Below are 26,672 nucleotides of genomic sequence, written 5' to 3'. Positions count from 1 at the left end.
TCCTTGAGTAAATCTTACTGTTATCTCACCTGTCAACAGTTCTTTCTTTTTTTTTTTTTTTTCTAGTGGTTAAAAATTTGCCTTGCACTGATTACAGAGAGCAGTAAATTCACTGACCATAATGAGGCACAATTGCAATAGAGTTCTTGCTGTAATTTTTGTTAGAATTTCAGTGCCGTTTTAGGTCAGAATTTCCTTCTCTTTTTACAAGGCCAGTACATGATTCAGTGTCTCTAAAAGCTTGTCAAATTTTAGTCTTATTTTAACGTTGTCATAAACTTCGTTTTATACGTTAGTAAATAAGGAGGGATGAATAACGGACATACTAAAGTAAGGTACTTCCCAAGAGAGAAACTCTGTGTTTCCATTCTTTAGGACTTGGTCCTTTTTCTGCCAGTGACAATTTTATGTTTTCTGCTGTAAGGTCACTAAGGTCACGTGTTCACGCTAGAACCTGTAGAGCGATGGGGTTTTAACATCAACTAATTATGTAAAAGATGGCATGAAAATCTGATTTAATTCTGCTAAGTTAACAAGGTGCGCATGTTCTGAAATGACTCAGTCCCGGTAATTAGGAACATTTTTCTTTTCCCTCTCACCTCTTTTTTTTTTATGAGTTTTTTTCTCTGGCAGGGATTTAAGTCTAGGTAGCGATCATGTTGGAGGTGAAAAGCTACAGCTTAGTGCTCTTAGGCTGACTCTAATATCTGTGAGGTTATGTCATGTGAAAGACTCAGCTGTCCCTAGTAACCCAGTTTCTATGGCAAGCTGCTTTCTGCTTTCTCTTTCCCTCCTGTAGACAGTAGAAAATGTAGTTTCAACTGAATAAATCAGAGGTGCCTGTTTCATACTGGCTTGGATCATGTACGTAGAAACTGCTGTGCAACATTTGCCACTTGAAGTGAGGAGAAGTTGTGTCTTACAATGCTGCTGCCTTTTTCACATGAGCAAACTTTCCCTGGGTGGCCTGGAGGAGGCTGCCTGATAACTTGCTTGCTAAGACAATCTTTAAAAGCGTTTCTTCTCTTTTGTATTTACCTTTACAGTGCTTTCTGTTAATTCCTTTGCTGAGGGAGAAACAATATCCCATGAGAAATGTTAAAGATGTGAAACTGCTGCTTTAGCTGAGAAATTAAAAAAACCATGAAGCACTGGGAGAGATGTGCTGTGCGTTCTCTTCCCAGATGTGTCTGATAGCTTAACACAAAGGCGCTAATCTAAGCACCCCCAGTTTCTGGCAGAATTTTGATTTTTAGTTTAAAGAAAAAGTTCTGCAAATAGATTCATTTGAATAAGTTTGGAAATATGTGTATTTATGGGGTTTTACATGGAATCCTTTGTCTAGAAGACAGGTGGAGAGGAGAGAAGACATGGGCTCCTGAGTGCACTGTTTTGATTCTGAAACTCTACCTTTATTGTGATGTCCTGTTTACCTGTTTTGGAATTATTCTGTAGTTTTGTAGTTTCTGTAGGTTTGTATGTGCATCAGCACGCATGCTTGCTAGTACATGCCTTCATTTTAATTCACGTATGGTTTCTCAGCCTGAGAATTGTGGATACTACAGGGCTAAAAGCAATCTTCTATGGATTCTTTTTTTCATAGATAAACAGACATTGTATGAAAGCCCAGCCTTATTTTATGGCTTTTAAAACAAGGCCGTAATATGGAAAGGGTTGCTGAATTTGAAAGAAGCAAGATTCTGTGAAGTCAATCTAGCCTAATTTTGGAAAGTGGGGTAGAGGGAGTCATCTTAAATCATGAAATAAGAAAAGGCAAGAAACTCCTAACTCCCTAAATATCAAAATCTGGCATTGTAAATATGTTACATATACAGTGGATCAAGACTGCTATTCCTAGTATTACGTGGTAGCTGATGAGCTGTTAGACCTTTTGAAAATAAATATTAGTAGGTAGATTAATGTCATCCCATACATTTTATTCCCCATGGTTGTGTTTCAGTCTTTTCTCCTGTTCTCCAGTATTGACAGTGATTTATCAATTGGAAATCTCCCTTCAGAGATTTTATTGGAGAAACAGCAGTACTTAAATAATCCAGGAGACCAGACCATGTCTTCTGCAACTAATTTCCCAGCTGCTTTGCTGAATTTTTATTGGCCTCCATTACTTTTATATACAGTGCTGTATGAACTGCAATAACACATGTTAAAGAGTTGTTTTCTGAAGCTTTCATTTATCAAATAATTCGTCATCCTTACCTTTCAGGGAGTGGTGAGGAGGGTATGCACCCAAAAAGTAATACTGCACTTCTGTGTTAGAAACGGTAACATGACTCTACTAAAGCTCAAAGAAAAGCATATTTACTACAGAAATGAAAGTTGCTTGTCATTGTATAGAATATGTTGTTAGGGTTGGCATAATCATCGGGGGAGCAGTAAGAAAGACCAGGCACAGAAACATCAGATATTTTATAGTGGAAGCAATTAAAGTCCGTTTTTCAGTCTTTATTTCATTATTTTTCTCTTTTTTCTTGATAGAGAGAATTGGTTTATTTTTATGGCATAAGCTTTTCAGGAGTGCAGGAGCTTTCTAGATGGAGGTGGTGGGAGTGCTTTCGAGGCTGCAGTGTTTCAAGGGTGAAAGCCATTGATTTAAGCCCTTGTAAATTAATCTTGTACGCTGTTCTTCAGAAACATCCCAGTTATGGGAAGCAAAATATTTTGTGAAGTTTGAAGTAATTCCAGGCACATTTCAGGCCGTTTTTGCTTCTGATAATTTTATCTTTTCATTTATTTTGTTCTTCCTTTCTGTTCTTGAAAGGTTCTCGCAATCGTTGCTTTGGCTCTGCTTAAATTAGCCTAGCTGACGGGATGCTTAGAATATACCAGAAAAAAGGGGAAGGTGTAATAGTAAGAACCCTTTTTGGCTATGCAGTAATGCTTGCATTAAGTGCTGAAGCTCCGGTGATAGCACCAACTCCCCCCTTTGAATGGGAAAGAGCACACTTGAGTTTGGGAGAAACAACATCATCAGCCAAGAGCTGCTGTCTTGGACTCAGCTACGGCCGCTGGCACTCAGCTGGAGTTTAACATATTTCAAATGAGATATTAAAGCAGGATAATTAAAAATGCCGTAGGTTTTTTGCAAGAGTTAGAAATGTTAATTTGGTGCCCCGGCTACTTTCCAGCTTGTGTGGTTGCAGCCCGGCTCCGGCTGCCCCGGCACTCGCCAGGCAGGCGGAGGGCTCTTCCCGCCGGCGGCGTGCCGGCTGCCTGCTCTTACACGCTCCTCAGGTTTCCTTCCACGGGCGGTTGTGTTTGGTGGACCTGTTTCGTTGTTTCCTGTCTTGCAATGAGAAGGCAATCCAAAGTTTTGTCTTTCAAAAAAACCCTACTAGAAGCAAGAAGTTTGTCACTGAAGTAGTTAGAAAACCAGGTTAGTAAGAGAAAAAAGAAAAAAAAGCTTCAGCGTTTGTTGAGACAGAACATGTTACACAAAAATAAGTTGTGTCAGATTAGGTGACTAAGCTGTATGACCAAATACATAGCTTTCTCTGGCATCAAAAGCCGTGCTTTGACAAATACTTTGTAGTTATTTTGAAACAGTTTGTGGATACTGATTTCAGTGGTGTGTTAGTCATCGCCTTATAGCTTGGAGAAACTTCTATTTGCTTACCAACAAGTGGAGTAAATACACACCGTGTAGGTTCAGAATCAACAATTTTAGGAGAGAATGATTTTTTTTATGGCCTGGTTGTTATTTTCTTTGGTGTCCTTCTAAGCAATATAATCAACTTAAAATCTGCTGCTTTTCATGTCCGTCACCATTGTTCTTATCCCCATTTTATCAGTCAGGCCCATTGGTTAGGGAATTGTTGACTTAACTGAGCCAACAAAGAGCACTAGTGGCAAAAATAAGAATAAAACACAAGATTTTGCTAACTCCACAGTCCAACAGGTGTTTAATGAAGTCTGGTCAGCCAAAATGTATTTTTAGCTTCATTTTATCATTAAGTTGCCTCTCCAGTCACTTGTGGATGTATTAGAAAGGATGCATCCTTTTTTTGTGACTTTACTGAAGGGTGAAAATCCATATGAGTCTTCGTTGAGCGCTTATCTGGATGCTGGCTAAAAGAATAACCTTAATTCTATGCATAAACACCAACACTGTGATATCATTGAACACAAAATGGTTGTATGTACTATTTTTTATATATCCAGCTACCCATGCACATAATGTTTTTAGATGGTTTGTGTTTAGAGTGTAGGAATGTTAGGAACCATCTTTACATCGTTGTTAGAGCGCGAGTCAAGGCACGCTGCAGAAGGACCTCACCGACCTTTCACTACATCCTTGCCTCCTGCCAGTGTCTCAGGACCGGTGAGGGGAAGGTTGGTTACAGATCTGATCAAGGCCTTCAGAACACTGAACTTTTATTGTTTGCTTATGAACTAAGCATGTTATGTGAATTAATTGTATTCTGCACTAGAGCAGTCTGGACTAGATCTCTGTGCATGTTGTCCTTTGGGAGTCCATTAAAGTGAGATGACTGACTGACTTGTTTTAGGCACGTAAGAAAAATGATGAACTAACTTTTATCAGAAGAGTAGAAAAATGTACTTGAATTTACTAATCTGGCAAAAGCTGGCGATTTTTTCTATTGAAGTATGATTTTTTTTCATGTCCCTCTGGAGCTCTTTGTCACTTCTAATCTCCAAGTTAAGAAAACAAAACTCTCAACTGACTCTCTAAAAGGTAAGCAAATTGAGGTTGCCATCTAGAAAGTTAGGTGTAGAGAGAGTTAAGGAGAGCAGTGGCAGCATCTCTGCTGAATAACTTGTCTGTACAGACCTCCTTTCAAAGAGGCTCTGGATCGAGGCCTCCGGAATGGCATGGCTCGCTGGCTCGTGCAGCGTGAGCTCCCCCTCCTCTCCTGCAGCGCACCCCGGGCAGCTCAGCTCCGGCCTTCGGAAGAGCAGCACGGACCGTCAGCTCGAGGGAGAGCAGCAAGGGCAGCCTCCCCTCTGATTAGGGCTCTAGCCTCCTAGCTAGAGACAAGGAAGATACCAGCTGCTTTTGCCCTAAGGCTGGTTCTCTGCCCTTTTTTACTGGGATTCGTGTCTGAGGATGTTTTGCAACATGACAGCACCTATGAAACCAAGCAGCTGTTTTGTTTGCAAAGGCAGTGGGCATGGGACAAGCTCAGTGCTCTCCAAAAGCTGCAGGAGCATCAGTTCAGAAGCTTTAATGTGTTGAAAATGCCATAGCCTTTGCCCGGTGTTGCTCAAGAGCTCTTTTCATATGTACATATTTGCACATACATGCAGTAAGCTTGCATACACTTTCAGTTGATTCTTTAACATGAGATAACCATGATACCTGACTTCACTCACTTAAAAGTATGGCTGTTCTTTCTGTTTTTGAAAACATAGTATATCTGTTCTGGGTTACAAAAATTGCTTTTATGAGTAAAGTGTGATTGTGTATCTGCCCTAATGCAGCTGAATTGTGTGAAGATCCAAAAGAGTCTGGTTCCCTTGGCCACTTAGCTCACACTTCGTGTCTTAAAACGTGTGACTGCTTTTGTTTTAAAATGATGAATAACCTTTTCATGCTGTTAACAAATATTTTAATATTCAGAACTATTTAAAGTATTTTAAAGACCTTGTTTATTAATTTGTGGCAGGTTCTTTATACATTATCGGAGGTGGATTGGGATGAATTGCAGCAGTTGGTGTCAGAATGGGGGATTTAAGATTAATAGTGTTTTTGTGGATCAAATAAAAAGACATTTTTGGTCATTCTTAGTGTTTTATTTTTGTTTTTATGTATATTTTCTGTGTTGTTCCAAGGGGGGGCCTAGTCCTGCTCCACTGACATCAGTGGTGGGACTTACCCCTCCTGCATGTTGTTGTGTTGATAAGATTAAATACAGAAACTTTTGTTAGGTTCATATTAGTGGGGTTGGCTGATGGTATGAGTATGTATATATGCATTTCTCCCATCTTCTCCAAGGAAATTGCTTCTTTAGTCGCTAAACAATAGGAAAACTAAAGATACGTGCTAGACTCCCCAAATACCTGAAGCAAACTCCCTGCTGAAATCTCTGAAATTTCCTACCTGTTTTCGTGTGACAGTTTCCTCTGTTGATTGTAAGTGTTCTAGAAAACAAGCAAGATGGCATTTGGGGTTTTAAGAAGCAGCTGTTAAATTGAAGCCCATCCAGTGACTTGTAATGAAAGCTTTTTTTTTTTTTTTTCTTGCTTGGATTATTAGTCTCCGTGCCGGGATGTTAAAGGACCTCTCAGTCGAAAGGGAGCTGCTGCCGCTTGCTGTGCTCAGGCTCTCGTGGGCTTCCACGCGTTATTGTTCTTTGCTGCTTTCTCCTCTTGGGCACCATCTTCTTTGTCTTTATTTTTCTTTTGTAAAGTGCATCATAGTTTATTTTGAGAGGGGAGAAAAGTGCCGTTTGACAGTACGGTTGGCTATCAGTTAGAAAGTATGCTTCTTTTAAAGGAGACTTCCCAAAGCCTTAGTAACCTTACAAAAAGTGAGTCCTTCTTGGGTCTTTGGCAACCCTGAATTTTCCAGTTTTTGGAGCTGATTGTGGATGTGGGTTCTTTTGGAAATACCTGAATGCATTTCAGGGTAGGCTAGAGCCAGTCACAGTTTTTAAATCTGTAATTCTGAAACTATTATCATGGTAAGAGAGACTTGGGTAGTGATTATTGGCTATCCCAAATTCTTCTGTGTTTTTAAGAAGAGTTTTTTAGTGCAGCGTAGCTTATACTTTGTCGTTTTTCCAAAATGTTGGGAGATCATCGCCTTTGTGCAGCAGGCTTGTGCAGATGCTCCCGGTCAAATTCGTTGTCAGGTTTGGGATCGGGAGGGTATTTCTCTCTCCAGGTCACATTGGCAGGGCCGGGTTTATTTGCCCTCCTCTGTAAAATCCTCCTGCTTACTCTGTGCGGGGTAGGATCTGCCTCTAAGGATCCAGAGGGTGTTGTGTTTAGTATGTGTCCTGCTGTTTCGGAGGCGTCGGGCATGGGTGAGGCGGCTGGTCTCTGCTGTTCGCTCCTTGCCCACGCTGTGGTTACGGCGTGTCGTCTTTGTGAAGGTCGCGCACTGTCAGGAGGGCTGTGCGGCTCCGGGGCGCGGGGCGTCGGGCTTCGCCACTGCGCTCGGCCGAGGCGGACGGTGCCTGGCCGCCGGCGCATGGAGCGGGGTTGTGTCCGCGCTCCGCTCCTCGCGCTCCCGCCTGCCCGAGGAGAGCCGCCGGCTTCCGTGCTCCCATCCGAAAGGAAATTACTTGCCCTAAATATTCCAATTGCTTTAAAGGTACCGCCATCAGTTCAAGAAAATAAAAATAAATAAATAAATAAAGTAGGAGATACCCAGCAGTCTGTGCGTGTACACAGCAGGAGAGAAACAGTTTACCTGAGGTTCTTTAGTTCGGTGGACACTGATCCTGGTGCTCAATACCGGAGTTCAAATTAAAGAGGAATGATGTTTTAATGATTTGGGGTAATTAAATCACCGGAATGTTTTATTGAGAAATGTAGTTTATTCCTTGTGTTTGGACATATCTTTACTTGCAGCTCAACTACTTTGTCACACTTGCATTTCGTCATTAGTGGGTGAAATTACTAGACCTGCACCAACACCTGTGACTAGGGTAAATCCTCCTAATGTCTTTCTGACATTAAGAAAAAGAGTTGCTAATGTGGGCAATGAAAGCTGTTGCGTGCCGTGGGACAGTTCTTTCCGTCACGTCTGCTGCGGGGTGTTGCATCCTCCAGCTTTTCCTTCGCTCTCTGAGCCGCTGCGTGCCATGCAGGGTTGGAAATACGAGTGCGGAGTCGGTGGCACGTGGCAGCTTTATAAGATCATGCATGGGCTGGAGCTGAGGGAGGGTCTTGTGGGCTGCTGGTCCAAAGAATACCTAGCTTGAAGCACAGAAACTGCTTTTTTCCTTGTGAATGTTTTAAAATCTAGAAATAGAAAAATTAGCTTTTTCAGTTTACTTTTTTTTTTCTTTGATATTCAAGGGTTTTATTGCATCACTACCATTAGGGATGGTTCAGTTAATTCAGACCAGAAGGAAGCCGTCCACGTGAGCCTTCCTTCTTCCTCATGACATTTCCATGGCCAAACATTGGAGAAAACCGCCAGGCAGTCTCCTGAGCTTGGCACACATGTGACGCTTCCTAAGACAGAGATCCCGTGCCTTTGGTTTGGATGAAAGTGGTCACTGACTGGACTTCCAGATTTTTCTTTTCTATTATTTGGAGACCTTTTAAATGAGATCTTTCCAGTTTTTTCTTTTGGCATTCTGAAGATGATCTTTTCTAAACTTCCCCTATATTTTGCAAATATGAAAGAAAGAGCTTTCAATACTTGAGATCAGGTAGCTTTGCCTGAATTAACACAGATGTGCTTAAATATTCTCTTAACATTACATGGCAACATTTTTTTATATATATTGCAAATGCACTTAGAACCTACTCAGATTGGGTAAGTCTCAGAAGAGTCACTTTAATTAAAATTCTTTTGTAACCACATTTTTGATCTTTTTGAAAACACATATTTTTCTTTTTAGATTTTCAGCATTGAATGTGTATCTTGGAACATTATTTTGCATGTGAAATGCCTTTTTCTTTCTGAATAGGAAATAAAATTAAGTTCATATGTAGGCTTTTATCAACTAGTAGAGCAACTTCCTCACCCTCAGACATTCTAATAAATTTTCTCTCTTGCTTTAAAGGTTTGGCTGTTACAAAAATATGTATTAAAAAGAAAGGTTTTGGTGTCATATATATTGAAGATTTAACTATATTGCAACAAGAAACCACTTACCTTTTGCTATTGTCTTCATATTGCAGTATGCCAGGGTTTGGATCCCTGATCCAGAGGAGGTCTGGAAGTCGGCAGAACTTCTCAAAGATTTTAAACCTGGAGATAAAGTTCTCCAGCTTCGACTTGAAGAGGGCAAGGTAGGTCTACGCATTATTTGCAAGCTGCTTGTTCTTGCTCTTGGCTGGAGCCTGGTGTATCTAGCACAGAAAGCTGTGTTGTCAAAATATCTCTGTATTTGTGTAAGTGCAATTATTCTTGCCCACAGACTCTGAGTAGTATTTTTGTGTGTGTGACAGCTTTTCTGTTTGTTTGCAAAAATCCAAGTACTATTCTTCATTGCTTTTATCCAGCTGCTGCTCATGTTTAGTTGGATCATCTTTTTCTGTTTATGCTGTTATAGCTGTAACTGTGGTTTCATATTCCAGTGGGCTGCTAGGGCAATAGTGTTGCAGAAGAAGAACTGTGACTTTTAAGTCAAGCATAACCATCAGAAGATTAATAAAGATAAAATGGGGCAAGGATTAAGAGTATTCTGAAAATGATATTGCATACTATATAAAGAAATGATGACATCTCTACCAGAAAACTCACATCCCTGTAGTGAAGGCCTGTTAATTTTTATTTATGACATTGATTTTTTTTTTTTAATTTCAATATGTAATAATGGTGATCGCTCAGATCTTCACAGAGGGAAAATAAAGATATACTGCAGTAGGTCTTTTTTTTTTTTTAGTTCTTTACTTCTTATCAGTGAACAGCTTAGATCCTGCTTTTATGTAGTGGTATACATAGTAGTGAAGTAGAAATTAACAGATTATATGTAGAAATGCTTTCTAAATAAAATATTTTACTTGAATAATTTCAGTCTTTGAGTCTGTCACGTCCCTTATAGTGCAAGCTGGGTACAACCTTTATAATCTAACAAGATTAATTTTCTCCCCACATGTTCCAGGATATGTGGTGGTGTTACACACTTGGATATTACGTTTAGTAGAACAGGGGTGTTTGGCAGTTAAATCGTATTATGCTGGGACAAGAAAATGTCAGCTAAATTGAAGTATTGTTAGGTCTATGGACAGATGCAAGCAAAACATCTACAGTAGAGATATATGTATAGCTGCATACATTTTCATTCTGTGCATTTTTTCATTTTATGTGTTCTTCTTAGCGTTCTGCCAACATTCTCATATCTTCTGCATATGAAGCTGACTGTAAATTGATGGAACTTTATGTTTTGCTCAAGAAGAAAATAACATGAAAAAACAGATTTATGATATAACATATTTCAGTTTATTTAAGAATAATTTTTGGTAGCAAAAGCAAGAGATTTGTTTAAGTAATATTTTTAACAAGATGAGATCCCTTTATGGCTGCATGTTGCATATAGAAAATCCTTTGGGAGAAAATTTTAATGACATTTTTGGAGAAAGCAGCGCTAACTCAAAGCACCTGTTAATTTAAATGTTGTATTGTGTTTTTGTGACTTGGGACTATTTCGCTGGGGATTAGTGGTCGGAGAGACTGAATGAGAAAACCTAAAAAACTCGATTCTTTCAACATGTGTTTCCATTTATTTTTCAGGACTTAGAGTATTGCCTAGATCCGAAGACCAAGGAACTCCCTCCCTTGCGAAACCCTGACATACTTGTTGGTGAAAATGACCTCACAGCACTGAGTTATCTCCATGAACCTGCTGTTTTACACAACCTCAAAGTTCGATTTATAGACTCTAAACTAATTTATACCTATTGTGGTAGGTACTATCTTTTTATATCATAGAGTATAATCTTTACAGAGAATGCCATAGATGAGGGAAAAAAGTTGATTATTGGTATGTGTGCTTTTAAGTCCAAGTATTTTAATGACAGGGCATGTTGGGGTATGCTTGTGAAAGGCCCTGTGTTTGTGGTCATTAACTGCATTGGATAGACTTGGAAGTATTATGGTTCAGAGAAAAGTGACTTTGCTTTATGTCCTCTAGCTTCCCAAAGAGCTCTGTTTATAAAAGGGGTATTCAGGAGTCTTAGCTTGCCAATGGGATTCCTTGCTGATGGTTGGTCCCTTCAGCCAGCTCAGCTGAGCGTTGGCTGGAGGAGAGCTTAACATGGTGCAAATATAGGAACTTAGCCTGTTTGGTGTATTTATTACTTCCCACCTACGATTACCTACCTCTGTATTGAACTCCCGTATCTCTGTACAGAAGATAACAATTTATGTTACTTTTTGTGTTTTACATTCAGTAGAACTGTAGGAGCAAATATACAATAGTGTATGAGGTAGGGCTTGTCCATTCACCGTTATGAACAATGCTGGTTTTAAAAATGCCGTTTGACTAGCAGTAGAGGTTCTGCAAAGCTATAATTGCCTGTGATATTTTCAGTTGGCCAAAATGGGAGGAAATTACTTTACTGATCATTTCGTCATAGTTAAAAAATTGCAGCTGAGTGGTCTATTTTAAAGAAACATGGTGAGACAGTTTAGGCTTAAAATTCAGACTTCATGCTTCTGGACTTTTCTTTGTGTGTACGTGTGTGTGTGTTTTGTTTTGTTTTGTTTTAATCTTAGTGTTTAGTCAAAATACATAGGTAACTTTTATATGACCTTTAAATATACGTAATCATTGTTAATTTTTAAATATTCCTCTGGTTTATCTGTACTTTGGACGTTGTGCTAGTGCATAAGAAACAAAGTTTAACTCATTAGTGGATTTTTTACATTATAAGCTGAGTAAAAATAAAACAAAATATGATGATGGAAAACAGGTACTGAAAATTTCCTTCTCATAATTGTGATTAAGATGAAGACACATTCTCCCATTGCATGTAGTCAAATTATCTTCCTATACGCCTTGTAGCCCATGCTTCAAGATTTTTTTTTTTTAATATACAATTTTAACTTTTTCAGTTTAGACTGTCTCTAGTCAAACTCTTCTAGAGCAGTCCCAGTTCTTGATATGGCATCCCAGAGTGTACCTAGCCTTCCTGATGTCATCACGTATTAGACTTGGTTATTAGACTTACTGCTTATAATTTGATTGCACTTTGCACTGCTTTGCAAAATCTAGATTAGACTGTCACGAAGCTAGGGAGCTGATCATGCTGCAAGATGGCCCCTGACAGATATCAGCTAATCATGGTGCAGATATCTGAAATAAGAACTTGTGTTCTGTTGCTGAAAGCCATGTCATGTCCCATCCTGTCCTGGTCTGCGTACAGAGCATGCCGAGAATCAGATTTTTCCCTGTTCAGGTCGCTGTTGTAGCTCCACCCATGGTGACAGATATGGAGAGTGAGGCAACCAGCATGTTAAACATGGGGTGATGAGCAGACTGCAGGCATTAATAACCCACCACCGTTTGCTCAGTCTGGCGATTCCTGCTCTGTGGATGCCCAGCAGAGTGCACCTACTCCCCAGGCCCGCTCTCAGGAGCGTCCAGACCACGGGGAGCTCGATCAGACTTTGCTTCCCTCTGCTTATAGCCAACCTTCTTCCCCTTAGGTGTGGGAGGTGATTTGCACACACATCTCATCCCGTCATGTCTCATCCTGTCATGTAGTCAGAGCATGACTAGAGGCACAAAGTAACTTAGGTTGGAAGGAACTTCTGGAGGTCTTTAGTCCAGCTCCCTGCTCAGAACTGGTCTCGCTAGATCAGGTTGCTCAGGGCTTTGTCCAGTCAAGTTTTGAGTATCTCCATGAATGGAGATACCACAGGCTCTGGGCAACCCCGGCTAAAGGTGCATATTTTCATCCCAGAGCAGGGAAATCTTCTCAGTTCCGCAAGTTTAGATACCACCTGTGTTTCTGTCCCTAGTGCCTCCATGATAAAGCTCGTGATGGGGGAACTTTCTGTGAAAGGGTTCGTGTGTAGCTGGAATCTCATGGCCTCAACTTGTAAACGGCTTTCAGTCTATACTGACATTAGTGGTACTGTGTCTACTAGTACAACCGTTCCAGTCCCATAAGACAGCCTTGTGTTTGATTTGCTTGCAAATGTAGATTACGTTTAGCGTCATCTAAGAGGCTTTCGAAAGGAATGTGTTGTCTGCTAGATTTGTTTTGCTGTGTTTTGGAAAACATGTTGTTTTCGTGGTTTTCCTAGTGCTTTTGTTGGTGGTTTGGCTGATTTTATACAGCCAAATGGCTGGAAGGCCTTTAACTGTTTCTGGAGTTCAGTGATTTGTCAAAGAGCACAGGCTTGTTGAGCTTGACGAGCCTCTCTGTTTCCAAATAAGACTCATCTGAGAATTCTCAGAAATGCATGCCGGATTTATTAGAAACATGTGGCTTAAGTAGTTTGGGAGTTCCAGGTGGTCAAAGTGCAGATGGGTGAAGTTTAATACTAATTGGTGAACTGAGGAATACGTTATAGTGAGGCTATATTAGCTTGGGATGTAGGCATATGTACCTTATGTTATAAAGTAAATTAGATAATTATGGTGTGTTGGCTTTTAGAAATGTGATCCTTTGGCTGTGGACATTCATTTTTTCAAATCACTCTATCAGTTTTCATCCAAAATATTTGTTGCTTCCTCTCCACCAAAGATTGTTGCCTTAAAGCTCTGCCCATGGAAGGAATTGTATGTGCCCCCTTAATCTACTTCAGACAACATTAGCCAGGCTAGTTCACGTACCTGGTGATGGTGGTTTAAGTTAACCCAGTTGATTTAGCCTGACGGAGATTAAGAAAAGCTTTCATCCACCGAGAGAATTATGATAACATTATTCTCAACTAGCAGAAGTAGATATGGGATAGAGGCATGTCCACAGCCTTAGAAGTTAAGTCAGCTATTCTGTCCTTAGAGTAATATGCCAAACAGATATTAAATTCTTCAGAATTTCACTTTGAGGTCATCTAAATTCTTAAACAGAAGAACTCTTGATTTCCTAATTTCAAGGCAGCCTTTCACCTGAATCCTGGGATGATTTCACAGTTCTGTTTTACTGCTGAGAATGTGAAACGAAGAATTAATGAAGTAAGTTGAAAGGTTACAAAGGAAAATCTGAATGTTTACTTGGAAAAACTGCTATGGCTGTGATCAAAACTCAGTGAATGTTGGTGTTTAGTTCAGATGTATAAAATACTACGTGTTATGCAGGAGGGCAGGCTTTAATTTAAATTAACAAATTATTTATTTTAATATTCAGCTTGTCCACAGATTCTTCAGTATCTTCAAGATGAAAGAGTTGGTGCTACTTGTTCTGGGTGTATATAAAAATAGCCAAAAGTGTAACCAAGGAGTTCAGTTTAATGTAATTCTGTAAAATAAAAACACATGTAAATCTAATTTGGGAAGGGCCATGATATTGATTATGAAAAAATCCAGTATGATTTAGTAGGAATAAAAATGTTTAATATAAATTATTCTGAATTATGTCCCTGTGAGATGGATTGATTTAAGTGTGCCATAGAAAACATAATTCCTAATTTACATCTTTTGGTATTTCCAGATGGTAGCTGTTTGCTTGTTGATTTTACAAATCACTATTGAAGTTAAGTGATTTAATATGCTGAAAACTTGTCATGGAGCTGCTTATTTGCAGTTCAAGGGATTATTCTTGCCAACATAGCCAAAAGCAGAAGGGAATTGTCTGAAATTTTGCACAACACTTTTAATGTCTCTTTGATTAGACTCACCAGTCTGGGAGGCTTTAAGAGAGTCTGTGCCTCATAGTGGTCAGTGGCAAAGGCGCACTTTTCTCAGGTGGGCTGTGGTGTGCTAGCTTTGGCAATAAGCTATACGGCACAGAGGCACTGAGAACGCTCAGTTGGGTGGTACAGAAGAGTACCGCTGAATTAGCACACAGCTCTGACGCAGCTAAGCAGTCCAGCTTCTCAGCGCTGCTCTGTGCAGGGTACGTGCAGTCACAGCTCCCTTGGGATATCCGGTATAGAAAATGCTACCCTGATCCAGATCTTTTAAGCAAATGCCAGGATAGAAACCTTCTAATTCCTTCTCCTGTGAAGCCATCAGAACACCTTGGATTAAGAACAGATGAAGTTGTCGTTTTGTTTAGCAATGGTACTTTATTGATGGAATTAAGAATTGGAACATGGTTCTTGTTCGGTGCTCAAAGAGGCCTATAAAATCCCTGAGGACATGTGGTTGTCTATGCCACTGAAGTATGTTGAAGAGAAATAAGAGAGTAAGCATTTCTCCTGTGTATTTCTGTATATTGACAAATCCCAAGGACCCTCAGGATGCAAGAGTGCTCTTCAGTGTTTCTTTCATGCCAGACTACTTTCCTTAATTCCTATCGGTAGCATCACAGGCGCCTTGGGATACCACCTTCTCTACCACCTAGGGCCATGCTCTGCTGTCCTTTGGAGCCCTCAGGAGAAGGTACCGGGGAGCTGGTGCCAGTTTATTAAGATGTCGTAGATCCCTGTTTTATACCTGCTGTCTCCAGGAGACAGTAAGAGCTTGCAGCAGGCGAGCATGTGTGCGTTGCCGCCCAGGAGCAAACAAGCAGCCGAGCCCCCTGCGCCACTCTGAAGCGTCAGCGAGACCTGGGTTTGTCCCCAGGCTTTTTGCTGTAGAACTAGTTGTGCTCTAGCTGCATTGCAGTTTGCATGGGTGCATTTGGTTTTACAGAACAGGCCACCATGCTGTGGACGTGCCCTGGCACTGCCCTCTGGAAGGTATTGCCAGTGTGCAGTCATCCTAGTTTGTATCCCCTCTGACAAATCCAGACTGATTTTGTTAGCCCATCTAGCTTTGCTATTGCACCCAATCCTGATCCTTCACATCTACTGCTCCATCTTCGTGCTTCAGTCAAATTAAGGGTATTAGTGTGAGTTTGTGTCGGGTCAGCCTGGGATGGCTGGTGTGGTGACTCTCCGGGCTGGCTGCCCCGCTGCTCTCCAGCGCCGGTGGTGGTTCGCTGTGCTGTGCTGGCATGAAGCTTGCGGCCGTGCAGGAGCAGGTCTGCGCGCCGTGGGCCCGGCCAGAGACGCGTCCTCCCGTCACGGGGAAGTCAAGCAGGCGTGGGAAAACTTTGGTTCAGCTGCCCCGGTCTAACCCACTGCCGACTGTCTCGAAAATCCCCGGTTGCCTTTTTTTCAGTGCATCTGATGGGCACTGGAATGTTCCTTGAAGAAAACTTACCTTTTTATATACTTGCTCATAATTTCAAAGTGCAGGTGTTCAAAACGGACACCCAAACCATGCCGCAGGCCTGCTGGTACTGAAGTCCTTTATTTCCCCCTCCCTGCCCCCTTCATTTTTTGGCTCATCATTAAAGCATCTGAACTTGGCATAATTTTTTACAGACACTTTTAACTCTCATCCCTGAGTCATTTCAGTGAAGTCATGGCTGGTGGAAAAACACTGAGTGTAGTTAGATAGCTGTGTCTAGACATGTAACTTGCAGTGTATTTACGGAAATAGATCAAGGTGTCTCAGATCTTTTCTTGAGAGATATTCTGTTGTTTTTTAATGTTTTTGCTGTGTGTGTGCTTCATTTATAAATGCATGACAGGATGAAAAATGGGACGATATTCACAGCAGCAGAGCCAGGTTGTAGGTGCTTTCACTTCCCTTCTCTCAGCTTGTGCATGGAAAATTTTCTAAATAGAAATCACAACACTGGAATCTGCACAGAGCGGAGGGCTGGGAGCCGCACTCAGGAAGCATGTGTGTGTGAATTGGAGGAAATGTATTGAGTGCTATGGAAATGTTTTCCGTGCGGGTTCATCAGCGACCGGTTAGTCCAAGGAGTGTTTACAGTATGCTTGCTACAGTCATCATGCAGCCACTTGCACCCGCACTGTCGCTTTCAGGTGCTGAAATCTATATGGAAGAAGAAAATCCATTTTAAAAATGGCCACAGTTAAAATTAGAGTTTCTTTTTTCCCCTCTTACCGCATTGTCAAGGTGAGGAGGATTTGCCACGTCAAGAGAGCACAGTTTGCCTGACACGGCTGGGTCTCGTGGCAGCGATCAATGTTTTCACCTCTGCATGGAGCAAATAAGTGTTTCCTACCCATTGCAAATGCTGCAGCAGAACAAGCTGTTAGTAGTCTGTGTTCAAACCCTCCCTGTGGGCAGAGAAATCCTCATTTCTCATGTGAAAGAAAGTTGGACCAAAAGCCTCCGAGATCTCACTTTGTGGGTGGGGAAGATGTGCTGAGTAAGGCTGAGCCTTCGTGTGAAACGGCGGGGAACCGGTGGCGGTCTGTGTGGGGAGGGCGGAAGGATTTGCTGAGTTTGGAAATGCTGTAGTAATGAGAGTGCTATAAAGAAAGGCATATAGGTATTAAATTGGGATAGAAAATTTGGAAGATGGGAGATGCAGGTTATTATACACGTCTTATACCGAGGTGTAAGATGAGAAATTATGGTGCCTTCTAGAGGTGTAAATACTTGATTACTTGATATGGCTGTGTTTCTCTGTGTCAGCCCTATGAAAGATGTCTACATTTCTTTTTTGATCTCTTGTAGAAGGTGACTATTCAGCCCTCCTTTGAGCAGGGTGTTGGACTATGTGATCTCCAGAGTTCCCTTCGAGTCTAAATTCTAAACCATGATTTTTATGATGACTTGGAACAAAAATGTATACTGAAAATGTTAGTCCTGGCCAGTATGCATGACATACTTAACCAAACTGACAGTCAGCAAGACCTTGTGGTAGTTACAATTTGCAAATCCAAGCACTCGTACAGTAAAATATGGGGAAGCACAGTGCCCATTGATCAATTTACTGCCCTGAGCTGGCTGTGTTTCAAGCAGATGCACTCTAAATCCAGCTATATTGTTTCGGGTGTGCCAGCTCAAGAAAGGAGAGATGGAGAGATGAACTAATAAGTTGTCCCTGGTATGTTTCCTATAATAAGGTACAAGTAAACTCTTTTTACACTTTTTGCATGCATATCTGAGGTCAGACTAAATATTTGTTGAAGTCAATATCAGGTCCTTATTCTTCTATAGTTAGTATTTTTAGAAAGAACAAAAGGTAATTGTTGTTAAAACCATTCTGGTTTTGTTTTATGACAAGTGTTAATAATGTCTTCTGTTTCATTTGCTTTGTAGGTATCGTCTTAGTGGCCATAAATCCTTATGAACAACTGCCTATCTATGGCGAAGATATCATCAATGCCTACAGCGGCCAAAATATGGGGGATATGGATCCGCATATCTTTGCGGTGGCTGAAGAAGCGTATAAACAGATGGCCAGGTTTGTAGGACACATGAGTCTTGAATTCATTGTTTTTCTAAAAAGAATAAGATTAAAAGTTTCTGGCCAATTGACTTTTTTATCTATAACTTGTGAAATATTTTACAGTATCTGTCTTTTATCCAGTGTTTCAGTAAATTTCACAAGAAGATAAGCTGCCTCAAAGTAGCAAACAGTAAAACATAATGAACACCTTAAAAACTATGTCTACTGACAGGTAACAGGAAGGACCTCATTGATCTCTTCAAAATTTAGATCTAAAATTAGTCCAGTGCTTTATAGGATTATATATTTTAAATTTGATTAGCAAAATATGGAGGTACTTTCCAATCATCAATGGTTTTTTAAAGAGAAAAATGCTAGATTCTTAACCGTGTCTTATTTATATTAGATACTGACAAAAGAAAACAATTATGTAGCTTGTGAATGCCCTTACCGTTATAGTCTCCTACTCATGCTAGTAAAGAAACAGCAATGGGATTTGCCTTTGACTGTTACTGGCTAGAATTAGGAGGGAAGAAAGGACTGATTACCTAGAGAGTGCCTGAAAACAGGACAGGTAACCATGATTACAGTTCTCTAAGGACACTGTGAGGACTGCACAGGAAATACTTTTTTTTTTAACATTGCATGAAAATGAACTCATCACCCAAGGAAAGTGGTTATTAGAACCTGTTCTTCCCCTTCACTCCAAGAATGTGCCAGTTTGAGAGACTTCTGTACCATTTCATTTCTGAGATTAGTCTTTTGGGTTGCCATGTGGTCTTTGGTTAACAAAATGGTTCCTAGTGTCTTCACTGTTTAGCTGGAAGTTGCTGATACAGTTTTCCTTGTTGGCAGTACGCCCCATGATGATGAGTCAAGGGAAAGACTGAGTGATCTCTGAATTAGTTGTGATGGCCCTCAAGCTGTACTGCAGGGGAGGCAGGCAAAAGGAAGATGGGTTGAAAATAATAGAGTATTCATCTTTGAAGTTAGCTACCTGTTCATTTAAGAACTCATATGAGAGTAAAATAAATAAAATGCTCCATACCCACATAGTAGATCATTCCAAAAGACCAGTGCAATATTTCCCGATTTAGGGTAGTCGTAAAACAGCCACTGTTTCAAAATACTCTACAACTGCATTTTTGTATGGCAGATGTTGAGTATTTCCTTTAGTTGCCTTCTGCTAAGATAAAAGGCATACAATTTGGTATGAGACTATAAATGCAAAACAGTGTATCATGAGAGTCATATCTGCATTGTGGCTTCTTCAATTTAGATCACTGATGTTTTACAGATACTATTAATCAAGTCCTTCTAACTACTCTGTGAAATAAGAATTTATTGGCCCAATTTTACACCTGAGACACAGCGACCAGCTATTCTGTGTTGGCGAGGAATGTAATTCAGATTCCCAGAAACTTTGTTGTTAGTATTAACCGGCAGAAGTAGGAGGCTGGAGGGGGATCTCTGTGCACAGGTTGCTTTGACTGCTCTATGGAATAGGCTGGCCTCTCCCATGTGTTGAAATTTCCCAGTACTGGTTTGCCTGTGTTCTGTTCACTTGCTAGCCGAAGTGTGCGCCCAGGAGCTTGCTGTCAGCCGCAATCTGCATTCGTTCCCGTTTCCTCCTGCGACGGCAGAGGAGCACTCGGAGGGCTGTGATTTTGACTAGAGTTTCTGCTGTGGTTTTTCCTTTTTGTGTTAATTGCCTCCTCTTCAACTCTAGATGCTCCCTCCAGCAATTCTGCTTTCCTGAATAGTTACAAATAAGATGTGGTAGAAGTTTCTTTTTAAAACAAATGATGAGAAATTAAGGAAGTATAGAAATGATCTTAAATAATAAAGCCTTAATTATTATTCCTTTGTGTGTTGACAGTGTTACAAGCAATTTGTTTTTCTTTTATGAATAGATGACAGTATTTTCATAAGTGCAGAATGAAATCTGAGCACACAGTGAAAACTAATACAATTCCTCAGCACTGAAGTAACAGTTTCATTGTTCATTCATATTCCTAATGCTTATTTCCTTTTCTCTCTGTCTCTATTTCTGTGTATGGTTGTTTTAAGATTTTTTTTCTAGCATTCGGGCTTACTGGGTCTGCTTATTGAATCATGTTTTCTAATGCTATTCCCAATTCCTTAGATGCTTTTTCTTCCCTTTAACATCAGTGATACTTTCTACACTCTGGATGAGTCACCTTTTACTCCTGAACTATGAAGTTAAAAGAAAAAAGATGTGATTTACAATTCAGCAGTTGGTTATTTAAAAATGAAAATCAGATTACATCTGAGACTGTTTCATTAAAGCTTTGATAATTGCATTAAATAAGCTATACTTACAGCAATAATCTACTTATATGCATATACTTGGTGAGATTTATCTTTTTATTGTTTCTAATCTTTCCTAACTCTGTTTAAGTGATCACTGGAATAATTAGTTATGATGTTGCTATCCATAATGCTTTGGTGGGCACCTGTAAATACTTGCTCCTTATGTCGTCTTGATATTTTGTATTGTAATGATTTAGAATTTGTTCTTATCAGCTCCATTGCTGCTCCTACTGTAGCTGAGATGCTGCTTCCTGGTGTTTGGTCATAACTACAGGATTTCTCCGGTCGTCTTTAGCCAGTGCTCCATGACAGCAGATGGGAGCGCTAGTGCCTGTAGATTGTACATATTTCTGTTGTGTCTTCAGAACCTCCGTGCGAAAATGCTGACTGTTGGAGTGGCCGGCACAGAGCTCAGGGCTGGCTTCTGAAGGAAAAGTGACGTTCAACAACTGCTTGAGATTAGGCTAATATAAAACATAAAGATACCTTTTGTACTGCTGCATAAAGAGAGCCCAGTTTTGTGGTATTTATGGCCTGTGGACTGTTGTGCATGTTTAGGATTCCGTTATTTCATGTTTTCAACTGGAGTCTGTCAATAATTTTCAGTGGAAGATTAGCAAAAAGGAACATAGCTCTTCTTTACTGACAGTTGACAATCAATTAATGGATTATTGTTTCCTCAGCAGCTTATTGTCTTTTTCAGCTCAAGAAAATGTGCGCAACTCTTTAGGACTACTCTCATGTTGGAGTTTTCTCTCTGTCTCTCTCTGTCTCTCTCTGTCTCATCTATATCTTCGCACCTTTTTCCTTTTCTCTCTCCCTCTCTCCTACAGCTTCTCTGCACAGGCTAACAGCTTCATTTCCCCCACTTTTCCTTTGCTCTGCTTAAGAGAAGCAACAGTAAGCAATGAACTAGCTTTATAATTACATTCTAATTGTATTAGACTTAGGATTATATACCCCAAAATCTTATACTTGGAGGTGATTTCATTGGGATGGGTTGCATGATTCGCCAGACTGAATGTAGAAACATTTCAGTGCATATCTCTTTCCCCATCCAAGCAGGGAGGTGATTCATCAGCTAGTGTGACACTGCAGAAGGAAGCAGGATCTCTCTGATGGGATCCTCTCTGAGGGTCTGGAAGAAGAGAAAGAGTACAGAGCTCCCCTCCTTCCTCCGAGGTTTCATGCCTAGTATTTTGGGAGCTGCTCTGGCTCTGTAAAAACAACTTTAACAGAGTTATGCTTCTGGAAAGGACTAGGACCTCTATTTAGATGTCCCTGTCTTCTCACAGATAGGCAGTCTGCTAGGTTCAGGGGAGAGGAAGGCATTCCCCATTCTCGCCTGTGAGCAGATCCCACCCTCTGAAAGGTGGTGGGAAATGTGTCAACAAAATATTTCTCAGTGTTCACCAGAGCCCAGTCCCTGGGCAGTTACTTTAAAATATAATGGGGTGGCACTGTGGGTTATTTGAGACTGTTCTTAAGACTTTGTGTGAGTAGTTCTTACTTGTCTGTAAGACTTGGCCAAACATGTCTATATGTTAGTAGGTTTATGAGACTTACCTTTTTCCGTGAGTCTTTTATTTCAGTTTCTGTTCATTCATTTTGGGTTGTACATAGCCAGGGTGTGGATGTGTGTATGTATCTTTTGTGTATAACTTGATTCATTTGAGCAAACTTGAACAGGTTTGTGACAATGTTTAAGGAAGATGAGCAGTTTAAAAGGAAGTAAATTATTATTGAAGCACTTTTTTTTGGTTTTTTTTTTTTTTTTGTTTTTTTAAAACCTCAGATGTATAAACCGTAATGTCAGGATTTTGGTGTTTTTCTATATCGAACTCTTCAAACTGCAGTGCAAACCGCTATGTTAACAACAAAAAAACGTTAGGCTTCACAGTTACCTCTCTGTGGTAACTATGAAAACAGACGCAGAGAATCAGTTGGCAGATTTTTGTTTTCTTTTGGAAGCATTGCAACTTCAGTAGGAATCATAACCATCAGCAGGTGCAGCTTTCCTGCCTTTGTAATGATCAGTAGAAGCTCTATTTTTAACTGTATAGTTTGCAATAAGAGGAAATGTTGATGATTATACTCTCAAAGCTGTTAAGGAAGATTGTATTTATATGCGAGACTTATTATCAGTTTCCCAACATTATTAGAGAAAGAAGTTCTAACTCACTCATACTGGGATCACTTTTGCTGTATAGTAAGAATATATTGCAATAATTAAGATAATCTGTATTTTTATCCACACTTTGGTGGTCTGTTTTTTCCATTTTTGTTTTGGTTGATGACAGATACAGCAGACCAGTGCTTTTCAACGTAGTAAACTAACTTGTCCGTTGCTGCCTTACAGATGAGTAAAGCTGTCTAGAAAAACGCAGGTTGAAAATAGTATCTGCAAACAGGTTACGTACTGATGAAGTCTTTATAAAACTCAGTGAAATCCAGAATGGAAAGCAACACTGCTAAGTCAGTCTCCAAAATTTTGTTTTTTCTGTTTGGACAAAGCATGATTATTTATCCAGTGTTAGTGTGTATCTTTTTCATTAAATTATTTTTAATAAGCAGGTGCTGCCTCTCTGTTTTGTCAAATTTGTGGCATGTGTCTTGTAGCTCTCAGCTGTATGAAGATTTTTTAATATCACTTTTTTTAAAAAAAGGAAAGTTGGTGAGCTGTTGAGTAGGTGTTTTGAAAGCACCTTGACTGACAGTCTCCAGTCATCCCAAGCATCCCAAGATGATGTCCTTGTATAAAAATGCACATTTGATCAGCTGCTTCTTTGCCTCCCAGCATTTCATAAATGGATATGCTGTTCTCCCCTGCCAAAAATTGAGAGAGGGATGATTAACAACTTGTCATGGATCTCTGTTTAGTTATGAAATGAGAGCCTGCTGTGGTGGGCACTGTGCAAACATACAGCAGCATTCTTCGACATACGGCTTTTCAAGTGCAATACTTATCTTGGAGAGGGGTGGTTCTCTTGGGGCTCTGTTGTTAAAATTAGAATGGAAAGGGAGATCATCCTTTCTGGAGAAAGCAGATGATTTTGTGAATAAGGAAGAAACCCTCCTACTTCGGGTCTGCCTTTTTTATGATTTTTTGAGTACAAGAGAACAGATGTGGCAATCAAGTTGACATAACATCACGGTCCTGCTTGTTTGAGCAGTGATTATTTTTAGGCAGCAGAAGGGTTAAGCCTGGTCATAATGGAAAGCTAGAGTTCATGCGAGGTGTCCTGCTGGTAGCTAAGCAATAAGCTTTAGAAAACTATTGCAGGAGTGACCTCTGGCTAATCCCTAGATAAATCAGTTTGGTAGTGCTGGCTCATCTTTGTGCTCCTCTCCAGTGTAATCTGTCATGATTTTGCAGCTTGTGCTGACCTCAGTTTTCTCCATTTGTATGTGTCGAGAAATGTTACAGTCAATTCATTATCTTTTCACCTTTCGGCATTTTTACAGTGGAGAGCCGTGTTTCCTGGATACAATTAAAATGGCAAGTGGTGTGATTTGTTCATTTAAAAAAAGTACATCTGCTGGTTTTGGGAGTACTCCAGAGTGTTTATACTGAGCTGTTTTTGAACAGAACTGTAGGATGCTTAAGAACGTGGGGTGTTTTGGAGTGGCTGAGTTTGTAACTGAACCTGACTCAAGAGAATTTGGTTACCATACTTGTATTTCACCTTTGTGTGGCACTTTCCGTGAGCAGGTCTCAGAGTTCTTCACAAAGAAGATCAGTATTGTTGTTTCCATTTTTTACATTGAAACAGCCATGCAGAGTGGGAAAGCACCTTTTTCAAGTTTCCCAAGGCAGGCGGTGGTAAAAGCAGGGCATAGAGCCTCTGCCTCAGAAGTCCTCATCCCATGTCTAATTATTTGATCGCATCACCTTGACATAGTAAGCGTGAGGATAAAGTATGTGCTTGGTAGGGTTGCAATTGAATTGGTTTCACGGTAACATTCTCCCCAGGATAATTTATTTTCACTATACAAAAATTAACCCAATAGATTTTGCATGCCTCCGTGTGCTGCAGCCTAAGGGACTCTGTGTCAGGTAACATACGCTGCATAATAACGTCTGCATTTACAGGAGGCTTCAGGTTTTCCAGACACCTTACAAGCATTCACCAAAGTCTCTCCTGTAATGCCAGTATAACTGTTCTCACTTTTATAAAAGAAAAAATTAAGGCAGAGATGGTGTGCTATGGCCATTTCTGTGTCACCCCAGAGTTAGTCCTGGCTTTGAGCTGCCAACCGCCGGTCTGTGCTCTGAACATCCTCTTTTCTCCAGCGGCAAAAGATGTCAGTGAGAAATGCTGTTACGACAGAAGGTTTAAACAATAATTAAACAAGAAATGTATTTAAAAATGCACTAAAAGGATATGGTTTGTCTGAGTAATGTTTCATGCCTATTAAAAGGAATAATTTTAGAAGAAATAAATTTACTGATTAGTCAGGACCGATTGTTATGACTCAAGTTGCAGTTGAACATGAATTGTTCACACATAGCTTCTGTAAAGACCAGAGTGTTTCACGTCAGAGCATGCTAGATCCAGATAGTCAAAATAAATTGATGGGTATGGAGTATGCAAATAGATAAATCAGGAAATGTAGCTGCTTCCAGTTCTCCAGAAGTGAGGCTTGTTTCTGGGGCATAGGCACTAATAAGTTTGTTTGTTTTTTTCTTTTTGCATGACATTGCCAGAGAATGCTTCAAAACACTTTAGTTTCTAGTAAAAATCCGTAGTGCTTACATAGCACTTGGAGCATTCTGGGCATTTTTTAAACTGTATCTTGTTAATCCACGCAGCAGCCCTCTGGGGTGGAAAGGGTGATTACTGTGTCGGACCGCACCTCGCGGATGTGCCGGTGTGAGTGAATCCTCTCGGTTTCATCACCATGGGTCCCGCGGTGCTGTGGCTCGGGGGTGACGGAGGAGCTGTGCCCGAGCGTGGGGAAGGTGGCTGTCAGCACAGATGGCAGGACTCAAAGAAGGAAACTATTTCAAAATGAAAGAAAAGGGAGCACAGGTGGAACCAGAGTGCTGACAAGGCGTTTATTGGTGGTGACTGGTTGCAGGAGACGTCTCCGGAGGAGGGTGGTCGCCCAGGGAAAGGGCACAGCGGGCTACATAAAGAGAATGGAAAGATGTTTGCTTTGTGTACAGTAGAGGCAGCAATTGGAAAGTAAGCAGACAAAAGGGGGGTGCTTTTTTATATCAAGGAGGCCAGAAAGCCAAATGCAGAAGCCAGGGGATAATGGAACTTAGAGCTGCAAAGAACTGTGCGGTTAGAGTAGTTTGTTCAGCAGGTTAACGAAGGGCAAAATCCTGCCTCCTGCACTCAGCGTGGTCGGTCGCAGGAAGGCTGGCCGAACTTGGAATCGGCTCCTGTTCGAGCCTGGTGCTTTCTCGTTTGGTCCGAGAGCATTAGAAAATCGCTTACTGAGTTCTTTCTTATTTATTGAATAGTTAAATTACTTCTACTTAAAAAGCAAATCCTGGGCTTGTAGAGTTGCCAGTTTTTATAATGGCTTCTAACAGATGCTGCACATCCTGGGCTGAGTTTCAAAGGCCTGTGCACTGCACCAGTGCAGCCAACCACGTGTGGTCCTGTCTGCAGCCCCAGCACCCCACGCTTGTGCAAAGGCGAAGCTGAATGTATTGCACTGAGTTGTGTTAAACCTTCCCAATCTGGTGGATTTTACAGCTACCTTTTATTTCAGCATACGTGCAAAAAGCAGTTTTGGTCTTTCAAAAAATCAAATAGCTGTAGCAGTAGAGGCACCACACAAACCTGGAACATGCTTGAGTGAAGAGTGAACGTGTGAGCTAGCAGGCGGTGGGACCCAGCGGGGGTGGGTGCTGGTGAGAGCACGGGCTCGTGAGCTCTGTGTGACTGCACAGGTAAGAGGGGCGAAAGTGTCTTTTAAGAAAGTGTCTTTTAACACAGATCCAGATGCAGTTGCTCTGTCTGTGAGTAAAAGCTTGGAGACCAGCTTTTGGGAGAAGAGCAGTCTGGAAAGGGCTTCAAACTGAGAGTTAAAGAACTCTCTCTGCCTGGGGGGGGTGTTCACAATCCTCCTGAATAAATAGGGCTGCATTAAAATCTAACTGTAGTGTCATTCTTAATTGAAACAGTGCTAAAACACCTGAAAATTGGCTAAATATTTGCATACAAAAGAGGAACATAATACATATAGGCCTTGTATGTTCAGTGAGGTGCACACACATCGCCTATCTGGCCTGTTTCACGTTGCTTTAAACCTTGTGTCCTGTGTTATAGAGATAGGGCAAAGCTACCTTTATTCAGAATTTGCACATTAAGGTGTAAAATGCAGTAGCTTTTTCTGAGCTACTG

At 40.7% G+C, this 26,672-nt stretch overlaps 1 protein-coding gene across 2 annotated transcripts in view; it reads left to right on the top strand.

Annotated features, from left to right (window-relative positions):
- Positions 1 to 26,672, top strand: part of MYO5A (myosin VA) — a 116,968-nt gene that overhangs the window by 19,368 nt on the left and 70,928 nt on the right. For both annotated transcript variants that reach the window (XM_064517380.1, XM_064517379.1), the window contains exons 2-4: positions 8,842 to 8,952; positions 10,397 to 10,568; positions 17,847 to 17,991. In XM_064517380.1, coding sequence (XP_064373450.1) covers positions 8,842 to 8,952; positions 10,397 to 10,568; positions 17,847 to 17,991 — 428 coding nt within the window. The remainder of the gene's footprint in view (positions 1 to 8,841; positions 8,953 to 10,396; positions 10,569 to 17,846; positions 17,992 to 26,672) is intronic.

This window comes from Dromaius novaehollandiae, chromosome 10, assembly GCF_036370855.1.
Source record: "Dromaius novaehollandiae isolate bDroNov1 chromosome 10, bDroNov1.hap1, whole genome shotgun sequence".
Classification (NCBI taxonomy): domain Eukaryota; kingdom Metazoa; phylum Chordata; class Aves; order Casuariiformes; family Dromaiidae; genus Dromaius; species Dromaius novaehollandiae.
This window is presented reverse-complemented; position numbering and strand designations above follow the sequence as displayed.